Source organism: Perissodus microlepis, chromosome 7 (genome assembly GCF_051167445.1).
Source record: "Perissodus microlepis isolate ML-2025 ecotype Zambia chromosome 7, ASM5116744v1, whole genome shotgun sequence".
In the NCBI taxonomy this organism is placed as follows: Eukaryota; Metazoa; Chordata; class Actinopteri; order Cichliformes; family Cichlidae; genus Perissodus; species Perissodus microlepis.
The window spans coordinates 3,553,517-3,573,223 of NC_140467.1; the positions used below are offsets into that span (position 1 = coordinate 3,553,517).

The window sequence follows — 19,707 nt, forward strand, 5'->3', positions numbered from 1 at the left end:
TGAAAGGAATTGCAACATGCAGCATTTATATCATCCCCAATGCTGAGATGTTCAGTGCTGGTTGTAAACAAAATTGTGCAAATAATGAAAAGAACACATTTAGCAAAATTTTGCAGTTTTTATATTCATGGGAAATTTTCTGTATTGAAATAAAAAATCTGTTTATCAGTAAAAATAGGTGTAAAACATCTATCTTGTACCATTTAGACACCCTTCATGACTCTTTAGAGACAAAACATCTGATTCAAATTTTCTCTACAGCACGACAAAATCAATACTGGTGATGTCTCAACCTGGTATTGCATGAAGAGAAAGAATCGACTGAGAAAGTTTAACTTTGATGAAAAACTGTGGCAGGTTTTCCAAGGTGTTTTGAGGCTCTACTTATGTAAAAAGGCTGCCAAACAGCCAGGAATGGCAAAGATAAGTTAAGCCTCCTGCTTTATAGCTGCAAAAAAGAAAATAATTTTATGAATATTTTGGCATCTTCAGTTTAGTCTTTTTGTGTCACTTTATGTCACTTTTGATAGACGTTTTTTCTTGTCATCAAATAAAGCTCCTGTGTTGCATATTGTTCTCACATCTTCTTTCTTCAAGAAGTAATTTTCTTTGGCTAGCGTAACATTACATGAGTTACATCAGGGTTAGAAACTGCAATACAGGTTCAGACAGTTCACTAAAGAAAAGCAAAGCTGAACTATGGACCCCTACAAGTTTATGCAATAGCAGCTCTTTAACTGATTACCTTTACCCTGCTCTGTCACATTTCTACACAAGTGGGGGTGGTTTCTGTCTCATTTATGGAGGTGGTGAGGCAATCCATATCCGTAGTTACTATTTTATCTGTGGTTTAACATTTGTGTGCACAATAGGAACAGACATCTCTCCTCTTCAGGTGAGTTCTCAAGGCTACAAACAAAGCTTCAGTAAGTAGAAAGTCTTGGAAGAAACCACACAACTGATCGGGGACAAAGCAGCTTGACAACATGGAATAGATGTATGGTCTTTGGCAGGTGTTTATTTCCCCAAAAGCCCGAATTTCTGCACAATACCTTTAAATGCTTTGTTCTTTAAAATACCTCTAGTGAAAGTCATGACTAAAGTATTGAATAAAAATATTAGTATAACTAATTCTTTTTTGCTGTTTTTCTCACCAGGGGCCTTTTTCTCCTATTAATGGTTGAAAACTGAGAGAAGATTTTCCAACATGCAGGGTGCAGGTGACTTTCTAAATGTATTCAACACTGAGACCAGCAAAATATCTGTGACACTCTTCCTCATTTTTCTTGGTCTCCTCTACTGGTGAGTATGTCAATGATACACTTTTTTCAAGGGAAATGAGGACACGTAGATAATCTGCTAGTGCCATAAAGCACATACATTGACATTTTATAGAGCAGACAGTGCAAACGAATGCAACAATAACTCTAGACAGAATCCGGGTAAAGGTGAGCTCTGTTCTTTACTGCATTTGACACAAATTCTTTTCATTCAACCTACAAACAACATATTTTAACACTTTTGCCTGTAGGTATTCAGTCCGTCCCTTCTCAGTCCTCTCACGATGTGGCATCAAACATCCAAAGCCAGTGCCTTTCTTTGGCAACTTATTCATGTTTCAGCAGGTAAGATACAGTGTAACAAAGGAAGACCAGAGTTACCTTCAATGTCTGCTTGATTTTGCATCAAACTGGGATGGTTCCCTTGTTCTCATATTTGTGTCATTATTGTCAGCTGACTGTTACATCTACTGTGTTTTTTAAATATTCTTTTCAGGGTTTTTTCAAACCTCTGAATGATCTTGTCAAAACATGTGGTAAAGTATGTGGGTAAGTAAAAATACATCCTACAACAGCAACTACTGAAATAAGATTGTGAATATTTTGCTTATATAAATAATCTGCAGTTTGAGATGATACTTTACCCATCATGTTTTGTCTGGACTCATACTTCAGGTATTATTTGGGCCGGACACCAGTGATAGTGGTAGCAGACCCTGATATGCTCAGACAATTGCTGGTGAAGGACTTCAGCAACTTCCCTAACAGAAATGTAAGGAAATTATACAAAGCAAAGATGCAACATGTGTGTTTATTCCTGATTGTCACACAAGAGTTACTGAGGGGTTATTACAGATTTTTTTGCCTGTGCTCTCTTATCTCTCTGCAGAAATTTGTGTTTGCCAAAAAGCCTATATCTGATTGCCTTCTCCAGTTAAGGAATGAACAGTGGAAACGAGTACGGAGCGTCCTGACCCCATCTTTCAGTGCTGCCAAGATGAAAGAAGTGAGAAAATAAAGTTCTCATTAAGTGAGATAAGATAAAATACATGACATCACATCTCATCTTCTGGTGCTTATCCGGGTTTGGGTCGCAAGTGCAACATTCTGAGACGGGAAGGCCAAATTTCTCACCCCAGTCACCTCTTCCAGCTCATCTTGCAAACTACTGATGAACAACATCCCAAGATACTTAAATCCCTCCACCTGGGACAGTAACTTGTCCATGACCCAGAGTGGGCACTCCACTCTTTTCCAGCTGTGAACCATGGTCTTGGATTGGAGGTGCTAATTCTCATTCATGCTGCTTTGTACTCAGCCACGAACCGCTCCAGTGCAAACTGGAAGTCATCACCTAATGAAGCCAAAACGCTAAGATGAAATCCTGAGGCCACCAAAGTGGAAACCCCCCCACCACCTGGATACGACTAGATATTCTGTCCATGAAACACCCAACACATCCAGGTTTTTGCTGCAGCCACTGCCTGAGCCGTGTTCCGCTTGGTCTATTGGCACCCATGAGCTGTTCCTGGAGTCCTACAGGCTAACCAAGCCTGACAGGCTTCCTTCTTCAGCTTGATACCTCCTTTTACCTCCGGTGTCCACCATTCGGTTTGTTTACCACCAAGGTACAAAACACCTTACAGTTGCAGCTCAGTGCAGCAGCCTCAGCTGTGGAGGTGCTGAACATGGCCTATTCAGACACCCTCACTACACGTTTGGGTGCACCAGGTTTGTCCAGCATCCTCCCTCCCCACCTGATCCAACTCACCACCAGGTGGTGATCAGTTGGCAGTTCCTTTCTTCACTCAAGTGTCCAGAACATACAGCCACAGATCTGATGATACAATAATAAAATTGATTGAAATTTATGTTTGAACATGGTGTTCGTTATGGACAAATTATCGTTTGCCCTTAAGTAACAAACCATAAGTTTGGTTTGTTACTAAGTCTAGTAACAAAACACCAGCACTGTTCCCTCTAAGCTGAGCGCTTGAGCACTGCTGACACAGTCTCCGCGCACAGAAAATCAGAAAAATTAAAATAAATACATGTATTTACTTTAATTTCAATTCAGACTGGATTTTTTTTTGTGCGCAGCCAAAGGCGGAGGCAGACATTTGATACACCCGGGGCTTAGCCCTAAAGGGTAGTATGCATGTGGGATTGAAATGACTGAAAGATTAATAGGCTCTGTTTTGAGTTTGTTCAAAAAAGAAGGACTTCATATCGGGAAAAATATATATCGCTGTTAGAGAGTTATCTCTGGGATACTGGGATGATAGCTCCCTCAGGACTTAAACTCTGGTCAGAGAGTGGGGCACAGAGAGTGATGTCCGAATATACTTTAATGGAAGTTAACAGCAGCTCAACAGTACAGCAGTAGGCATACTTAACAAATGTGGGAGGGGTGGACAGACGTGTGGTTATTTGCACAGGAACGCACACGGCTGGAGATCGCTATTCCCCCGCACTCATGGAGAAAAACATGCCTAGTGCTCCTCGGACTTGTGATACGGCAGGACCGTCGTAAAAGCATGTGACGTCATCACCGCAGCAAACAGTAAGAACAAAGTGGAACTTATCGGCAGAAATTAACATTGCACTTATAGCGATGCGATTGAAATATAAGGAGACTTTCGGACACAGCCGCCCCCAAATTTAAGTAGTAAATTTGCTCTTCAACCGAAAGTCTAAGCATCATTGGGTTTACAGTCCTCATCATCCTCCCAGGCTGAGAGTCTGACTAATCTGGCAACTGGTCGAAGATATGTCTGTCCCTTGATTGTCACCTCAGCCGCTCTCACCCGACCGTCTGGTCCTAGACAGGCCTTGACCACCTTTCCGATAGGCCACTGTGCTCGCGGTAGTTGTGAGTCAACCACCATAACCACTTGTCCTGTGGTTAAGTTGTCAGTTTCCCCCTGCCATCTTTGTCTCCTCTGAAGATCCGGCAGATGGTGACGCAGGAAGCTGGACCAAAAATGGTCCGCCAGAATCTGACTATGGCGCCATCGCGGTCTTCCCAGCATCTCACTCGAAGCATAAATCACCTGGGGGAGTGATGCATCTCGTCGCCCCATTAGCAATAAGTTGGGTGTGACTGGATCCGGATCCGCTACATCCGAAGAGACATACCCAAGAGGCTTTGCATTAATGATCCCTTCCACCTCGATCAGCACAGTTTGCAAAACTGCCTCTGTGACCATATTGCCTCCCAACACCACTTGAAGAGCTGTCTTCACAGATCTTATCTCCCATTCCCAAGTACCTCCAAAATGGGGGGAACCTGGTGGATTAAACCGGAACTCAATCCTCTGCTCCGCCAGCTGCTCTTTAATGGGGGCTTCAAGAGCTGAGAAACTAGACCGCAGTTTGGTCTCTCCTCCCCTGAAGTTGGTACCACAGTCAGATAGGATCTCATATGGCTTGCCCCGGCGTGCAATAAACCGACGCAGAGCCATGAGAAGGGCATCGGTATCTATGCTGTCCAACAGGTCAAGATGCACACAGCTCGTAGTCATGCATTTGAATATGATACCCCAACGCTTTTCGGTGCGCCGTCCTACTTTGATGTTGTAAGGGCCAAAGCAGTCGACTCCAGTGGACCAAAAGGGTGGTTTGTATAGGCGCAGCCTCGCGGGGGGTAGATCTGCCATCCGAGGAATATCAGGACTGGCTCGCCACCTTCGACACTCACCACAGCTGTGCTGGTGCCGCTTGATTGCCTCCCTTCCTCGGAGAATCCAATATTTTCTCCTCATCTCCCCGAACACTCGTTCTGACCCAGGGTGCAACAGCTGCTCATCATATTGTCTGATCAGTAGTTTAGTCACCGGATGCTGCGGGTCAAGGACTATGGGGTGCATGGCATCCAAGTCCAGACCTTCTGCTCTTCTGAGTCTTCCCCCAACTCTTATCAGCCCAATAGCCGGGTCATACTCCGGAGCAAGTGTTAGCAGGCGACTCTGCTTATGAATTGCCTTACCAGCAGCCAGGGCCTGTAATTCCTCGGGGAAGCTATCATTTTGAGCTTGTTTCAGGAGATGCAGCTCAGCAGCTGATGCATCTATAGCAGTCATGACATGGTTTTCGTGATCAGCAGCTGCCCCATGATGGTTAGCCTTAACCACTTCAATCCATTTGCCAAAATTGGAAATTGGCACCGTTTGCTGTGGACTGCATGTGGTGGTGGTTCCACAGAATGCTGTTCCTCTCAGCTCCCCATTGTAATCTTGACCTTCACCTTCATGGAGAGTTGGCCAGGTATCAGGGTTCGTTAAAAGAAAAGGTGGGCCCTGAGTCCAACGGTTTGGTTGACTCAGCTCGAGAAGGGTTTTCCCTCGCGTGAGGTCATCAGCCGGATTGTCCTTGGTGTTGACATATCTCCAACTTGACACCTCAGTAAGATCTTGTATTTCGGCAATCCTGGTACTAACAAAGACCTTATAGCGGCATGAATCAGATTGGATCCAGGTCAAAACTGTTGTTGAGTCGCTCCATAGGGTGATGTCACTGGGTTGAAATGCCAGCTCGGTCTCCAGTACTCTAGCCAGTTGGGCTCCGGCAAGAGCTGCACATAACTTCAAACGTGGCATAGAAATCTGTTTCCGGGGGCTTACTCTTGACCTCGCCATCATGAATGCCACGTGGACGTCGCCTTGGGAGTCCTGTGTTCGCAGATAGGCTACTGCTCCATAGGCTCTTTCGGAGGCATCACAAAATATGTGAGCCCCTCTACCTGGTCTCCCGGCGTCTGCTCTTGGTGGGACATAGCATCTTGGTAATTCCACCTGTGGCAAGTACACTAGTTCCTTCTCCCACTGTGTCCATCTGTCTAGTAGGGCCGTAGGATGGATTTGTTCATCCCATCCAACTCCTGCCTTCCAAAGATCCTGAATTAGAACCTTTGCTCGAGTTGAGAAGGGTATGAGGAAGCCCAGAGGATCATACTGCGATGCCATCACCCGGTAAACATTTCTCAGTGTGGGCAGAGAGTACTCCACAAATCGATGCCTGTATCCAAGGCGGTCAGTGAGACAGTTCCAACGAAGGCCCAGAGCTGGTTCTTCTGGGTCTTGGCTGTGCTGGGAGAGCCAAAGCTCTGTGCTGGCTGCTTTGGCTTCCACTGGCAGGTGCTCCACCACCGATGGAACGTTACTGGCCCATTGCCTAATCTCGAATCCCCCTTTGGCGAGTAACTCCCGCATCCGATCTATGAGTGTCTTAGCCTCCTCTGCAGATTGGAGACTATGCAAACAGTTATCGGCGTAGAAGGCCCTCTCCACCGTGCCCAAGATATCTTCATTACCCTGGCTGTTGTCCCTGACATGTCTTTGGAGGGCATAGGTGGCACAACAAGGACTGCACGTTGTACCAAAAGGCAGAACCTGCCACTCGTACACGCTTGGCTCCTCATCCTTCCTCATAGACCTCCATAGGAAGCGGAGCAGAGGTTCATCCTTGGCCAGCAACTGAATTTGGTGGAACATTGCCTTGATGTCACCACTTATGGCCACAGTATGCTCACTGAAGCGGAGGAGGACCCCAAGCAGTGAAGGTCCCAGAATTGGACCTGGAAGCAACTGGCTGTTGAGGCTTAGCCCGTTGTATTGGTATGAGCAGTTGAATACAAGTCTAGCCTTGTTGTCGTGGTGAACTACATGGTGGGGTAGATACCATGATTCACTCGAACAATCCACCTTCTCAGGTGATAGTTTCTCAACATAGCCTACCACCTCCAGTTTATGCACTTCCTGACAATAGGTTTCAGCCTGCCCTGGGTCTCTCGCTATCTGACGTTCAGTACTCCGTAGCTGTGGTAGCAAGGCCAGCCTGGGTGCCCAGAGGCGAGGACTGTCTTTGCGACGGAGGAGGGGCGTTGCATATCTTGTCACTCCCTCCACCTGCACTCTGGTTGTGCGCTGCTCAAGAGCTTCAAGTGCTTTCTGATCTTCCTTAGAACGTGTCGCGGTCTTCACATTTGTGTATGGGAGTACATCCGCCTTCCACAATCGTTCTACATGTTGAAGGAGATCATTGCTTGGGGACCCAGTAAAGAGACACCGTTGCTCTTCCACAGCGAACTGGGCTAAGTTAGCTGGACCCTGCAGAGCCCATCCAAGGCGGGTACAGACTGCCAATGGACCCTCAGGAGGGCCAGACCGTACAGGTTTCGTTGGGACAAGCAGATGAGGGAAGTCTGAGCCAATAAGGACTAAAGGCTGCACCCTGTCGACAGGGGAAAGTGGGAGTCCCTGCAGGTGTGCATATTTTTGCATGAGTGCCTTAACTGGATAACTGTGCTCAGAGAGGCCCAGTTTGTCAGAAGTGAAGGCATGATGGATGTGGTATCTCACTTTAGGATCATGGGCAGTGGAAATCTCAAAGGAGACCGAGGCCCCTTGCAGGTGAATCACATCCTGACGAACAGTTCTTAATGGAAGTGTCTTGGCTTCCTTCCCTAGATTGAGGTGCTGCACAGCTGGTGGTAGGATGATGGATCGTTCAGAACCGTCATCTAGTACAGCAAAGGTCTCTATGAATACTCAGCATTGTACAGATACACCTTCACAACCTTTAGCAGGACCTTATGAGGACAGTTTGGGTGATCAATGTAGATGGTGGACATATCTGGGGCAGTGCCAACCATCAGGACTTTCCTGGGCTCCTGTTGGCAAACCTCATGCAGCACTGCAAGATGTTGCTGTTTGCACACTTTACAGGGTGCCTTCAGGGTGCACACATCAGGTGCATGATTCCGTCCACAACGCCAACAACCTTTATCTTTGATCCACTCTGCAATTTGGGTGGTGGACAGTGTCTTCAATTTGGGGCAAAGATTAAGGTAGTGCTCACGGGTGTCACAGTATGGACAGCAAGGTTTTGGCTTAATCTTCCCTTTAATGGGAGGTGTCCGATGACCTGGTTCCAGATGAGCTCCATCCCCCTTCCTGTTGTCTGTGTTGTAATACACAGTGGAAGGATATCTTTGGCTTTTCCTGCCTTTCTGACCTTGTTTGGTCTGGTCCTGAAACATGTCGGCTGCCCTACTGGATATGCGCTTGGCCTGCGACTTCACTTGGAGCCAGGCCGAAAAATCTGGCAGGGTATATGTCTTGTCAGTTCCAGTTCTCAGTATCCCACGACTGAGGCTGTACTCAACAAACCCATCTCTGTAGCTTGCTGGGAGCTTACTCAGTAACTTATCGACATGAGAGCCACATTGCAGTTCGTAGCCGTTTTCACCTTCCAGTGATCGAAGCATACCTACTAAAGCCTGCACATCCAGAGCAAAATTGTCAAAGGCTTCTGGGTCCCCCACCCGGATTTGGGGAGAGTTCAGGATAGATCCAAGCTCACTCTGTACGAGCTGGCGAGGTTGACCATATTTGTCTTGGAGAGCCTGGAGTGCTGTAGTATATGGCAGGGGATCATGCATATATGCTTGTGCTAGTTTGTAAGCACTTGGTAGTTTTAACTGCTCCAGAAGGATTTGATATTTGAACTGCTCTGTGAGATGAGTATGGCTGCCAAGCAGACTGTCCAGAGCCATCTTACGAAGCGCAAAATCACTTTCCTTACCACTGGCAAAAGAAGGTAGTGCTGGCTTGGGGATCCCAGACGAGCTGGCAATTAGCAGTTCCATCAAGTTGTTGCCCTTGCTGTCAGTAGGTGGCAACGGTATCTCTGACTGTAAAGACGGCGCCGTGGGCCCACAGCCAGTTGGTCCGACTTTATCCCGCAGGCGGGACTGTAAATCAGGAAGCGGTAGAAACTGACTGGGTGTTGAGTATGGCACTGGAGGAAGCGATCCCTGATGTTTCACCTTTCCAGGAGGCTGTGATTGTCTGTTAGGGATATTAGAACTGTCCTCTGCTGCAGGTCGGAGAGTCTGAGTCGAGTAGGTAATAGGGGGGTGAATTCCACCTAGCTGCTGACCATACTGATGACCAGCTGAGGGAGTATCCATAGCAGGACTGATATGTTGCGTTGGATACCCATGGAGAGGTTCAGATACTGGCTCCAGGTCAGCCGAGGAGCTGGTGGGATGTAAGGGCTGCGTATCTGGTACTAATGCATCCACTGGCAAGATCGAAGGTGGGAAAGCATTCGCATAGCTGGTCATATTACGTCGCTGTCCGTTATGTGCTGGCTGCTCCGACAGATTCACTTGGGAGTTTACACCACTGCTGCAAGCCTGAAGCCCCGAGTCATACTCACAGTTATTTAAAGGTCTAGGTGGTGGCAGCCCATCTTCTTGATCACGAAGAAAAGCAGCAATGAGGGAAGCTTTCTTTAGCTCCATCTCCTTCTCTTTGAGTCGACGCTGCATTGATAGACGTCTGGTAATAGATTCTCTGGTGTTGTGAGCAGTACGTGCCTCTTCGTCTAATTGACATCTTTGCCTTTCTTGCTGCATGTATAGTTCTTCCTTCTTACTGAGGGCTTCCCGGGCCTGAGCATCCAAGATTAAACACTGTTCCTAAGCTAGACTCTCTTCCATCATCTGCCACTGCAATTCTGCTAGCTCCATGCCCTTCATCTTCTCTTCCAACATCGCTGTCTGCAAATCAGTTAGCCCTGCGATGATAGAGCCTCCCGAAGGTGAGTGTCCTCTAGCCTGGGATCTAGGTTTGCTGCATTGAGAACCTGAGGCATGTGATCGTGAAGAGGTCGAGCGCTGCTTGGCAGAGCGCTGATCTATAGCCATCCCTGCCTCTGCACCTGCTGTTGGTTTACCAGTGGATGTACCTGATTTGGGTTGATATTCAACTTCATAATCATCAAAGTAAGCCGGGAGATGTCTCTCTCGCTGAGTTTTCCGTCGCACGGATATGTCAGGGATATCCTGGTGCTTAAACTCCATGTCGTCCTCAGTGTAGCTATCTATCCGGCTCGAAGGACCACTTGTTAGAGAGTTATCTCTGGGATGCTGGGATGATAGTGTCACGGTCTGGCTAGCAGACCGTGGGGAGGTGGGGAAACAGGACCCAAACGCCAGACTCTTCAGTGCAACAGTGTTTATTTACAGAGTGGTGAAGTAAGCAACAATAAATTCCCCAGTTTCCCAGACTCCCGTGTTGTGTCTTCTTCCCAGAAAAGTCCCAGTGTAGTGCTCTCTGCTCCAGTGTCCCTGCACTCCCCATGCTCACTGCTCCTTCTCGTCCCACACTCCTCCTGAGGGAAAACAATAGAGGCAGCCGTTACACACTTATCCCGGCAGGCATACACTCACACTTGACTGTGCTTGAAGACTGACGTGAAGTCAAACGCAATAATCCCGCGCCGGTGGAAGCTCCATCGCTCTTCTAAATAGCTCCCCCGACGAGCCCAGATGAGGAGCAGGTGTGTAGCAAGGACTTAAGGTGTGGCCAGTCCTCAAGCTAGGCCACGCCCCTCAGGCCTGAAGGTGCCTGTAACATGGCCACAGAAAAAAGGCAACACACACACACATACCTGCCTACATACAGATGCGCACAGAGGCAGTGCAGACAACACACCAAATAATAATAATAATAATAATAATAATAATAATAATAAGTCCCCACCACCCACGGACCCCGAGTCCCCAGAGCCGGGTCCGTGACAGTTAGCTCCCTCAGGACTTAAACTCCGGTCAGAGAGTGGGGCACAGAGAGTGATGTCCGGATATACTTTAATGGAAGTTAGCAGCTAAACAGTACAGCAGTAGGCATACTTAACAAATGTGGGAGGGGTGGACAGACGTGTGGTTATTTGCACAGGAACGCACACGGCTGGAGATCGCTATTCCCCCGCACTCATGGAGAAAAACATGCCTAGTGCTCCTCGGACTCGTGATACGGCAGGACCATCGTAAAAGCATGTGACGTCATCACCGCAGCAAACAGTAAGAACAAAGTGGAACTTATCGGCAGAAATTAACATTGCACTTATAGCGATGCGATTGAAATATAAGGAGACTTTCGGACAGTAACTGAAGGTTAAATGCAGCTAATATGTCCTGTTTTAAGCCAGGCACTTCCACCTCCGCTCTGCTGCGTCTCAGCCACCAGCGCTCTGGCAGCAACAGCACTAGAGCCAGAGCAGGGGAGAGTGGAGCTGGAACAAACCAAATGTTATGTCTCAACCAAGTACTGTATGCTTTTTATATAGCAGTGTGTCACACAAACAGCAAATATTGTCAAAAAAAGTAAGAAATCTTTGGGGGTGCTTTGATTCGAGGCTAAAATCGCCCCTGGCATAACAGAATAACCACCCCAGCCTGCTGCCTCTCAGCGAGAGCAACTCCACGCTGTAGTGATGGGATTTTCGGCTCTTTTTAGAGAGCCGGCTCTTTCGGCTCGGCTCACTAAAAAGAGCCGGCTCTTTCAGCTCCCAACCGGCTCTTCAGGTTGTTTTGTTGCTTTAATTAATTTATTATTAACAATAATATAAAATTATGCACAAAAGGAATTACTACTGTAAAAAAAAAAAGTGGTTTTATTTATATATGTTTATATATAAATATATACAGTGGCCCCTAGACACAAAACACATACAAACTCCAAAACACATTTCTAGCGTTAACTGAACTTCAAAACAGAGCTACCTAGATCACTTAAATTACACGATTGAAAGCATATGTGTATTGTTTGTGTATTTATACACAAGCATTCATATATATTCAAATAATTAAAAAAAAAAAAGTTCATTTACCTGTTACTACCACACACCAAATCCGGTCGTTGGTACTTGCTGGCTTGTGTAGCCACTAGGTAACAAAAGCTCAACACTGGGCCTAGCATCCTGGAGCACTTCTGTTGTGTTTTGTACGTGTTTTGGAGTTTGTACGTGCTTTCTGTAGGGGCCACCATAAATATATCTGTGAAGGTTCTCAGTCATCCAGGTCATCGTAGTCAAAGGAGCTTGCAAAGAAAAGCATCTGGACTTCTTTAAGTTACTTGAAGACGTTTCACCTCTCATCCGAGAAGCTTCTTCAGTTCTAAGGTCAAATGGTGGAGAGTCCCAGATATAAACCTAGTGGGAGTATCCCCCCACAGAGGGACAAAAGGACCCCCTGATGATCCTCTAATCGCCTGGGCCAAGGTGTGAAACTGGGTGTGGGTCCCAATCAGCCAGAGTTTCGGGTGTGTTCATTGTGAAACCTGGCCCCACCTTATCATGCGAATTCCTGAGGTCAGATGGCCCAGGATGTGAGTGGGCGTTAAGGTGTCTGGGAAGGGATCTCAAAACTGGATTATAGATGGCAGAGAGTTGGTGTCGTAAACCCCCGCCTCTGTTCAACGATGGTCGCTCACAGTGGACATAGATGGCTTCTTTCACTCCTCTTTCAAACCATCTGTCCTCTCTGTCCAAAATGTGAACATTGGCATCCTCGAAAGAGTGTCCTTTATCCTTAAGATGCAGATGGACTGCTGAGTCTTGTCCTGTGGAGGTGGCTCTTCTGTGTTGTGCCATGCGCTTGTGAAGTGGCTGTTTGGTCTCTCCAATGTAGAGGTCTGGGCATTCCTCGCTGCACTGTACAGCATACACCACATTGTTAAGTCTGTGTTTTGGCGTTTTGTCTTTCGGGTGAACCAGTTTTTGTCTGAGCGTGTTGCTGGGTCTGAAATGCACCGGGATGTCATGCTTGGAGAAAACTCTCCTAAGTTTTTCTGATACACCGGCTACATAGGGGATGACAATGTTGTTGCGTCTGTCCTTCTTATCCTCCCTCGCTGGTGTCTGGTCTTCTTTTCTGTGCCTCTTTGCTGACTTTAAGAACGCCCATTTAGGATAGCCGCACGTTTTGAGTGCTTCCTTTACATGTGTGTGTTCCTTCTTTTTTCCTTCAGGCTTAGAGGGAACATGTTCTGCCCGGTGGTGTAGGGTCCTAATTACTCCAAGTTTGTGTTCCAAAGGGTGATGGGAGTCAAAGAGGAGGTACTGGTCCGTGTGTGTGGGCTTCCGGTAAACTTCGATGTTGAGTTTGCCGTTCTCTTCAATGTGCACAGCGCAGTCCAGGAAAGGCAAACAGTTGTCCTTTGTGTCTTCCCTGGTGAACTTGATGTTTTTATCCACAGCGTTAATGTGCGCAGTGAAGGATTCCACTTCTTGTGTCTTGATTTTGACCCAGGTGTCGTCCACATATCTGTACCAGTGGCTGGGTACTCTTCCTTTGAAAGAGCCAAGAGCCTTCCTTTCCACTTCCTCCATGTAAAGGTTGGCTACAATAGGTGACACGGGGGAGCCCATGGCACAGCCATGTTTTTGTCTGTAAAAGCCTTCGTTGTATTTGAAATATGTAGTGGTGAGGCAGAGGTCTAACAGTGTGCAAATCTGATCGGGTGTGAAGTTGGTCCTGTCCTCCAAGGAGCTGTCTTCTTGTAGTGGTTTTCTGACAGTCTCCACGGCCTCCGTGGTGGGTATGCAAGTGAAGAGAGAGACTACATCAAAGGACACCATGGTTTCATCTGGATCCAGGGTAAGTTTCTGGACCTTGTCAGTGAAGTCGGTGGAGTTCTTGATGTGGTGTGGGGTGTTCCCCACAAGAGGAGCAAGGATGGTAGCAAGGTGTTTAGCAATGTTATAAGTGGCTGAGTTAATCTACTGACTATGGGTCTGAGTGGGACAGCTTCCTTGTGGATTTTAGGAAGTCCGTAGATGCAGGGTATGGCATCCCCTGGGTAAAGGCGGTGATATGTAAGGCGGTCAATAATTTTGTCCTTTTCAAAGCTTGCCTTCAAGACTTTGAAAAGGACACTCTGGCGGATTGGGACCCACACCCAGTTTCACACCTTGGCCCAGGCGATTAGAGGATCATCAGGGGGTCCTTTTGTCCCTCTGTGGGGGGATACTCCCACTAGGTTTATATCTGGGACTCTCCACCATTTGACCTTAGAACTGAAGAAGCTTCTCGGATGAGAGGTGAAACGTCTTCAAGTAACTTAAAGAAGTCCAGACGCTTTTCTTTGCAAGCTCCTTTGACCACCATAAATATACTTTTATTTATTCACTCCACATAAAATGTAATAAATAAATCATATAATACAAAAACCAACTAGTCACAGTTCAACTTTTAACTATTTAAATTTTCAGCTTTTTCCTTTTAAACAAATTTAAAATGAAACAACACAAAACGCTGCAAACCACAACACAATTAAATATAAATTAAAATATGAAAACAAAAAGAAGATGCACATTCTCTGTCATATGGGCCTGCATGAATAAACCTGAATCCTTTATCATCTGCAACTGAAAATAGTTGTGGATGATTACTATACCTTTCTAATGTGACGTTGTTGTCCCTGGCTCTCTTTCTCTCTCTCTCTCCTTCCCGCTCTGTTCCTGTGCTACTGCGACTGTAACTACCGCCCCTCCCCCCTCTGCCCAGCGCAAAGCACAAGGCTCGCATGCGGAGTGAAGCGGGAAAAAAGTGCGAGAGAGGGTGGGAGAAGGAAAAAAAAAAACCCACGGCTCGCGATAAGGAGCTGGCTCGCGTCGTTCACGTCAAAGATCCGGCTCTAAGAGCCATTTCGTTCGCGACCAACACATCACTACCAGGCTGGAGCCCAGCCCCTCTCCGGGAGGCTGGTTCTAGGGTCCAAGTCATGCGTTGAGGTGAGCCCAACTATATATAGCCGGTATCATTCAATCTCAAGCGCTAGCTCAGGCTCTTTCCACAACAGAGGGGTGACATTCCATGTCCCAATACCCTGCGCCCAGCCATGCCCCATAGGCTAAGGCATGGAACCCCACGCACCCTCTACAGGCATGACTCCAGGGTGGTGTCCCAGTAACCCTATGCAGCGCAGGGTAAACTGTTCCCTTGTTTTTGCACTGACAATAGTTGTCTGAATCGCCCTTCGTCTGGTTCCTCACCCAGGACCAATTTGACATGGGAGACCCTACCAGATTGCAAAAGCCTCCTGACAACATAGGATCCACACTGACAACTTAGATTCCTGGAGCTATGTTGTATGTGTCATTTAAGTAGCTGTGGTAGTGGTGTTTATGGAATTACATGGACCTGTCCCCCATTTTTTATGTTTATGGACCCATTATGATTCACTGAAGTGTTTATAGGACTATTTTGCATCTGTCATTATCTCTCCATTTGAGTGTAGATGGTTCCACTCATCAACACAGCCACTGATACCCTGATGAAGAATTTGCATGTCTACGCTGAGTCAGGAGAGGCCTTTGATATCCACAGGTAAATACATAAACAATGAGGAAAGCCTGAAAGCAGTTTGTCTACTTTACTTCTACTGTATTTTTTTCTTTCACTGTTCATATTTCTAAAATTTGATGCTATTTTGCAGATACTTTGGCTACTTTACCATGGATGTTATTGCCAGTGTGGCATTTGCAACTCAGGTGGACTCGCAGAATAACCCAGATGACCCGCTTGTCCAACACGCTCAGATGGCCTTCATCAATGATTCCTTCAAGTCTGTCTTGTTACTTTTCTGTGAGTCATTATTATAACACAATTGAATTTCAGATATTTATGTAGGACATTAAAAGAGAAAGTTGATCACAAAAAATTGTAAGAAAGAATTTCAGAAAGGTTAAATAGATGTAGAATATGCCAAAGAAGTATTTAAGCATTTTTGTTGATATACCTGTGTATACAGTTGGCATTTCTCTGCAGATTTGTGTGTTTCTGTCTTTAGTTGCTTTTCCCTCCATCATGGCTCCTCTGTCGAGGTTCATACCCAACAAAAGACGAGACAAGATGAGTCATTTCTTCATTAACAGCATTCACAAAATCATCAAACAGAGAGAGGAGCAGCCTCCTGAGCAGGTGAATCTCAGACTTTCCTAAATCTGTGTGTGGCTTTGAAACTGTCATTTTCCTATCTTTCTTATTTATTTCTTTTACACGTAGAGACGTAGAGACTTCCTTCAGCTGATGTTAGATGCTCGAACCACCGAAGAGTGTGTGTCATTGGAGCACTTTGACACATCAAATGACACCGATGAGCGCGGTGACAACAACCAGCAGACCCAGTCTTCAGGCACAGTTCAGGAAAATGACCCTCCTCATTCACAGGAGCCGTCTGTCAGGCGTCCACAGAAAAAGATGATGACTGAGGATGAGATTGTTGGTCAGGCTTTCATCTTCCTCCTGGCAGGCTATGAAACCAGTAGCAGCACTCTGGCTTTCACCTGCTACCTCTTGGCTGTCCACCCTGAATGTCAACTCAAAGTACAGAAAGAGGTGGATGATTTCTGCACTAGACATGTGAGTGTTTTACAGTTGGTTCTGATCTATTTTGATTCATGCAGTTGTGGACAGTCATTGATTGTCATGCTGTTTGCTTTGTAGGACTCACCTGATTACACAAATGTGCAGGAGCTGAAGTATTTAGACATGGTTATATGTGAAGCATTACGCCTCTACCCTCCTGGATTCAGGTAAAGAAGGATGTCAATTGGGGCTACAGTGGGGTAGCTTTGGTACGCTGTGATGTAGGAAGATTTTCAGCATTGTCCCTTAATTAACTTTTCATGGGGTATAGCCATAATGCTATCATCCGGGAAAAACTCTATTCCTCTTCTTCTTCTTCTTCTTCTTCTTATTATTATTATTATTATTATTATTATTATTATTATTATTATTATTATTATTATTATTATTATTATTATCATCATTACTGTTGAAAGATCAAAGATGGGTTCAGCAATGCAGATGTTTTCTGATATTTTGACATTTGGGTTAAGCTCTGTTCACATTTGGATCCAGATGCATTAAAAATGCTTTTGTAGCTATCATTACACTTAGCTCCATTCAAAGAAGAAGAGTTTATGTACAGAAATAGAGAGCAGGGGAGGCGAGAGAGGCAATGGCAACTATAACTGACAGCAAAAAGCAATAAAGCTTAAAAGTCCAAATAAATTAAGGAAATAACAGTTTTGATAATGATGTTAAATTTATTTTCACTGTTTTTTCCCGCAGTGGTCAGGGAATTACATAACGTAATAAAGTAAATAAATAAAGTAAATAAAGTTACAGCTCTTCTGTCGATACTGTGTGTGACCATTCTGTAACTGTGTCATTTTGAAATTGTCCCACTAAGGTTTGCACGAGAAATAGAACATGACTGTGTGGTGAATGGTCAGCAACTTCCTAAAGGAGCAATACTGGAGATCCCTGCAGGCTTCCTCCATTATGACCCAGAACACTGGCCCGAGCCTGAGAAGTTCATTCCTGAGAGGTGCTTCAGTTCTGTCTGAAACGAGTAAAAAGACTGACTTGTGACGCCAGTCAAATGTTGACTTATTAACATGATTTCAGCTGTATATTAACAACACATTAAATATTTTTCTGTACAGTGGTACAAATACATTTTTTGGGTGTGGTAAACACTTTTGTGTAGTGAAATTATCACATCTGCAACCCACAAATACAATCTCAATTCAAAAAGTTGGGACACAGTGTAAAATGTAAATAAAAACAAGGCATTTATTTACAAATCTTATAAACCCATAATTTATTCAAAATAGAACATTTAAACTGAGATATAGCTTGATTTTGAATTTGTTGGGAGTTGGCACATTGCAGTGTCAGTAGTTAGTAGTATCAGTTAGTAGTATCTCCTCTTTTGCTTTCATGCTCAGCTCTTTCTTTACCACAACGGACCAATGCAGCCTCCACATCTCTTCAGCAGTGGCCCCAATCTGTCTGTCAATTTCCCACTCCATTTTCCCCTCACTTCTGAGGGTCTTCATAAGACCCTGAGATACTTAAACCTGCACTTGGGGCAGCAACTCGTCCCTGAAAAGAGTAGGCACTCCACCCTTTTCAGCTAAGAACCATGGCCTCCACCTTGGAGTTGTGATTTTCGTTCTTGCCGCTTCATACTCGGCTGGAAACCGCTCCAGTGAGTGCTGGAGACAACCACCAGATGAAGCCAAGAGACCCACATCACCTGCAAATAGCAAAGATGAGATTCAAAGGTCACCAAAATGGGAACTTTCTGTCACATGGCTATGCCTAGAAATTCTTTCCATAAAAACTATGAACAGAACTGTATCATGTAATATTTTTCATGTAGTTAAATATCTCAGTTCAAGATAACAGTAGTTTTATGCCATTGTATAAAGTAGCAAGAGAAATTTGTCTCATTAAGAATGTGGTCTTTTAGTTTCCAATGCTTTTCATTCAACTTAAAAAAACAACAACTTGCTGTTGATCCCCAGGTTTACACCAGAGGCCAAGGCCAGTCGACATCCATTCGTATACCTACCATTTGGGGCTGGCCCCCGTAACTGTGTGGGAATGAAGCTCGCCCAGCTTGAAATCAAACTGGCTTTAATGCATCTGTTCCACAACTTCAACATCACTGCCTGCTCTAAGACTGAGGTACGTTTGACTTAGAGCTGCTCAGCAAATCTCATGAATGTTCATTAACAGCCAGTCCTGAAAAAAGATGTTTGTTTTATCGAGGGCACTCTTTTTTTCAGGTTCCTCTTGAGTTGAAGTCGTTAAGCACTCTTGGTCCTAAAAATGGTGTTTGTGTGAAAATTTCCAGAAGGAGCAAGTGAGATGGTCTGCTGACTTCTCTATCGAATGACTGGATCATTTTCACCAGACTGCAAAATAAGTTCAACTGTCCTAGTTCAAGTTAATCCAGTACTTGGGAGATGCTTGAAAAATCAGAACATTTAAATATTTTAGATTTGAATGTACTAAATATAATAAGGGATTTACTGCAGAGTCATTCAAATGTTTTAGAAAATATTAACTGTAATTTTGTGACTGGAACAGTTTGACAATTTACATATCAAATGGAAGGAATGCCACATGAGAAAATATTTCACAAGAAGATTTTTTGTATTGATGCACATATATAAATAGACACTTTATTGCAGTTTTTATGCGCTTGTTGTTTAAAACCTTGAATGAATCATTTTTCACAGGAAAGTTGATCCGATGAATCACTCACTGTCTCTTTCAAACAGTGTGAGGAATTGTGACCGGCAGCCTTATGATTTCAGTCCTGATTTTGAGGTTTTCAGTGCTGTCTGTCAGCAAAATAGCACAAATAATCAAATGGCTCCATTCCATGATATTTGGCAAAAAGATGGAGCATATGTAAAGGAGGCACATGTTAATTTTGCCACATTAAATCACGACTGTTATTCACCTGCTTCACCTACTTTTTGTGCAAACGTTGCAAATCAATGGTTTATCCTTAAATTTTAATGGTCAGTGTACTTGATCTGACACCAGTTGAGTTACAAACCATCAGAACACACAAGAAATGAAAATCCTCTGTGTCCCAGTCTAAAGGAGAATTACGCTATATTTGCTGTTACCTGAAATGAAACCCACATTCTGTATATGGAGATCTATCTGTACCAAATACCCAGAAACGACAGGAAAAGACTCTGTCCAGTACCATCCAGAAAAAAAATCATGGAATATTTTAAATATATTCTGTAAAAGTAACAA

The 19,707-nt window shown here is 45.0% G+C and overlaps 1 protein-coding gene across 1 annotated transcript; it reads left to right on the forward strand.

Moving 5' to 3' along the window:
- Positions 1-515: 515 nt before the first annotated feature.
- On the forward strand, positions 516-19,650 carry LOC146382298 (thromboxane-A synthase-like). Its single transcript, XM_084932851.1, has 14 exons — positions 516-895; positions 1,158-1,302; positions 1,532-1,625; positions 1,777-1,829; positions 1,956-2,052; positions 2,170-2,286; positions 15,371-15,459; positions 15,569-15,717; positions 15,923-16,053; positions 16,138-16,494; positions 16,579-16,667; positions 17,330-17,467; positions 18,453-18,615; positions 18,717-19,650. Exons 2-14 carry the CDS (start codon positions 1,208-1,210, stop codon positions 18,795-18,797), a joined length of 1,653 nt encoding a protein of 550 aa, XP_084788977.1. The 5' UTR covers positions 516-895; positions 1,158-1,207; the 3' UTR covers positions 18,798-19,650.
- Positions 19,651-19,707: the final 57 nt, after the last annotated feature.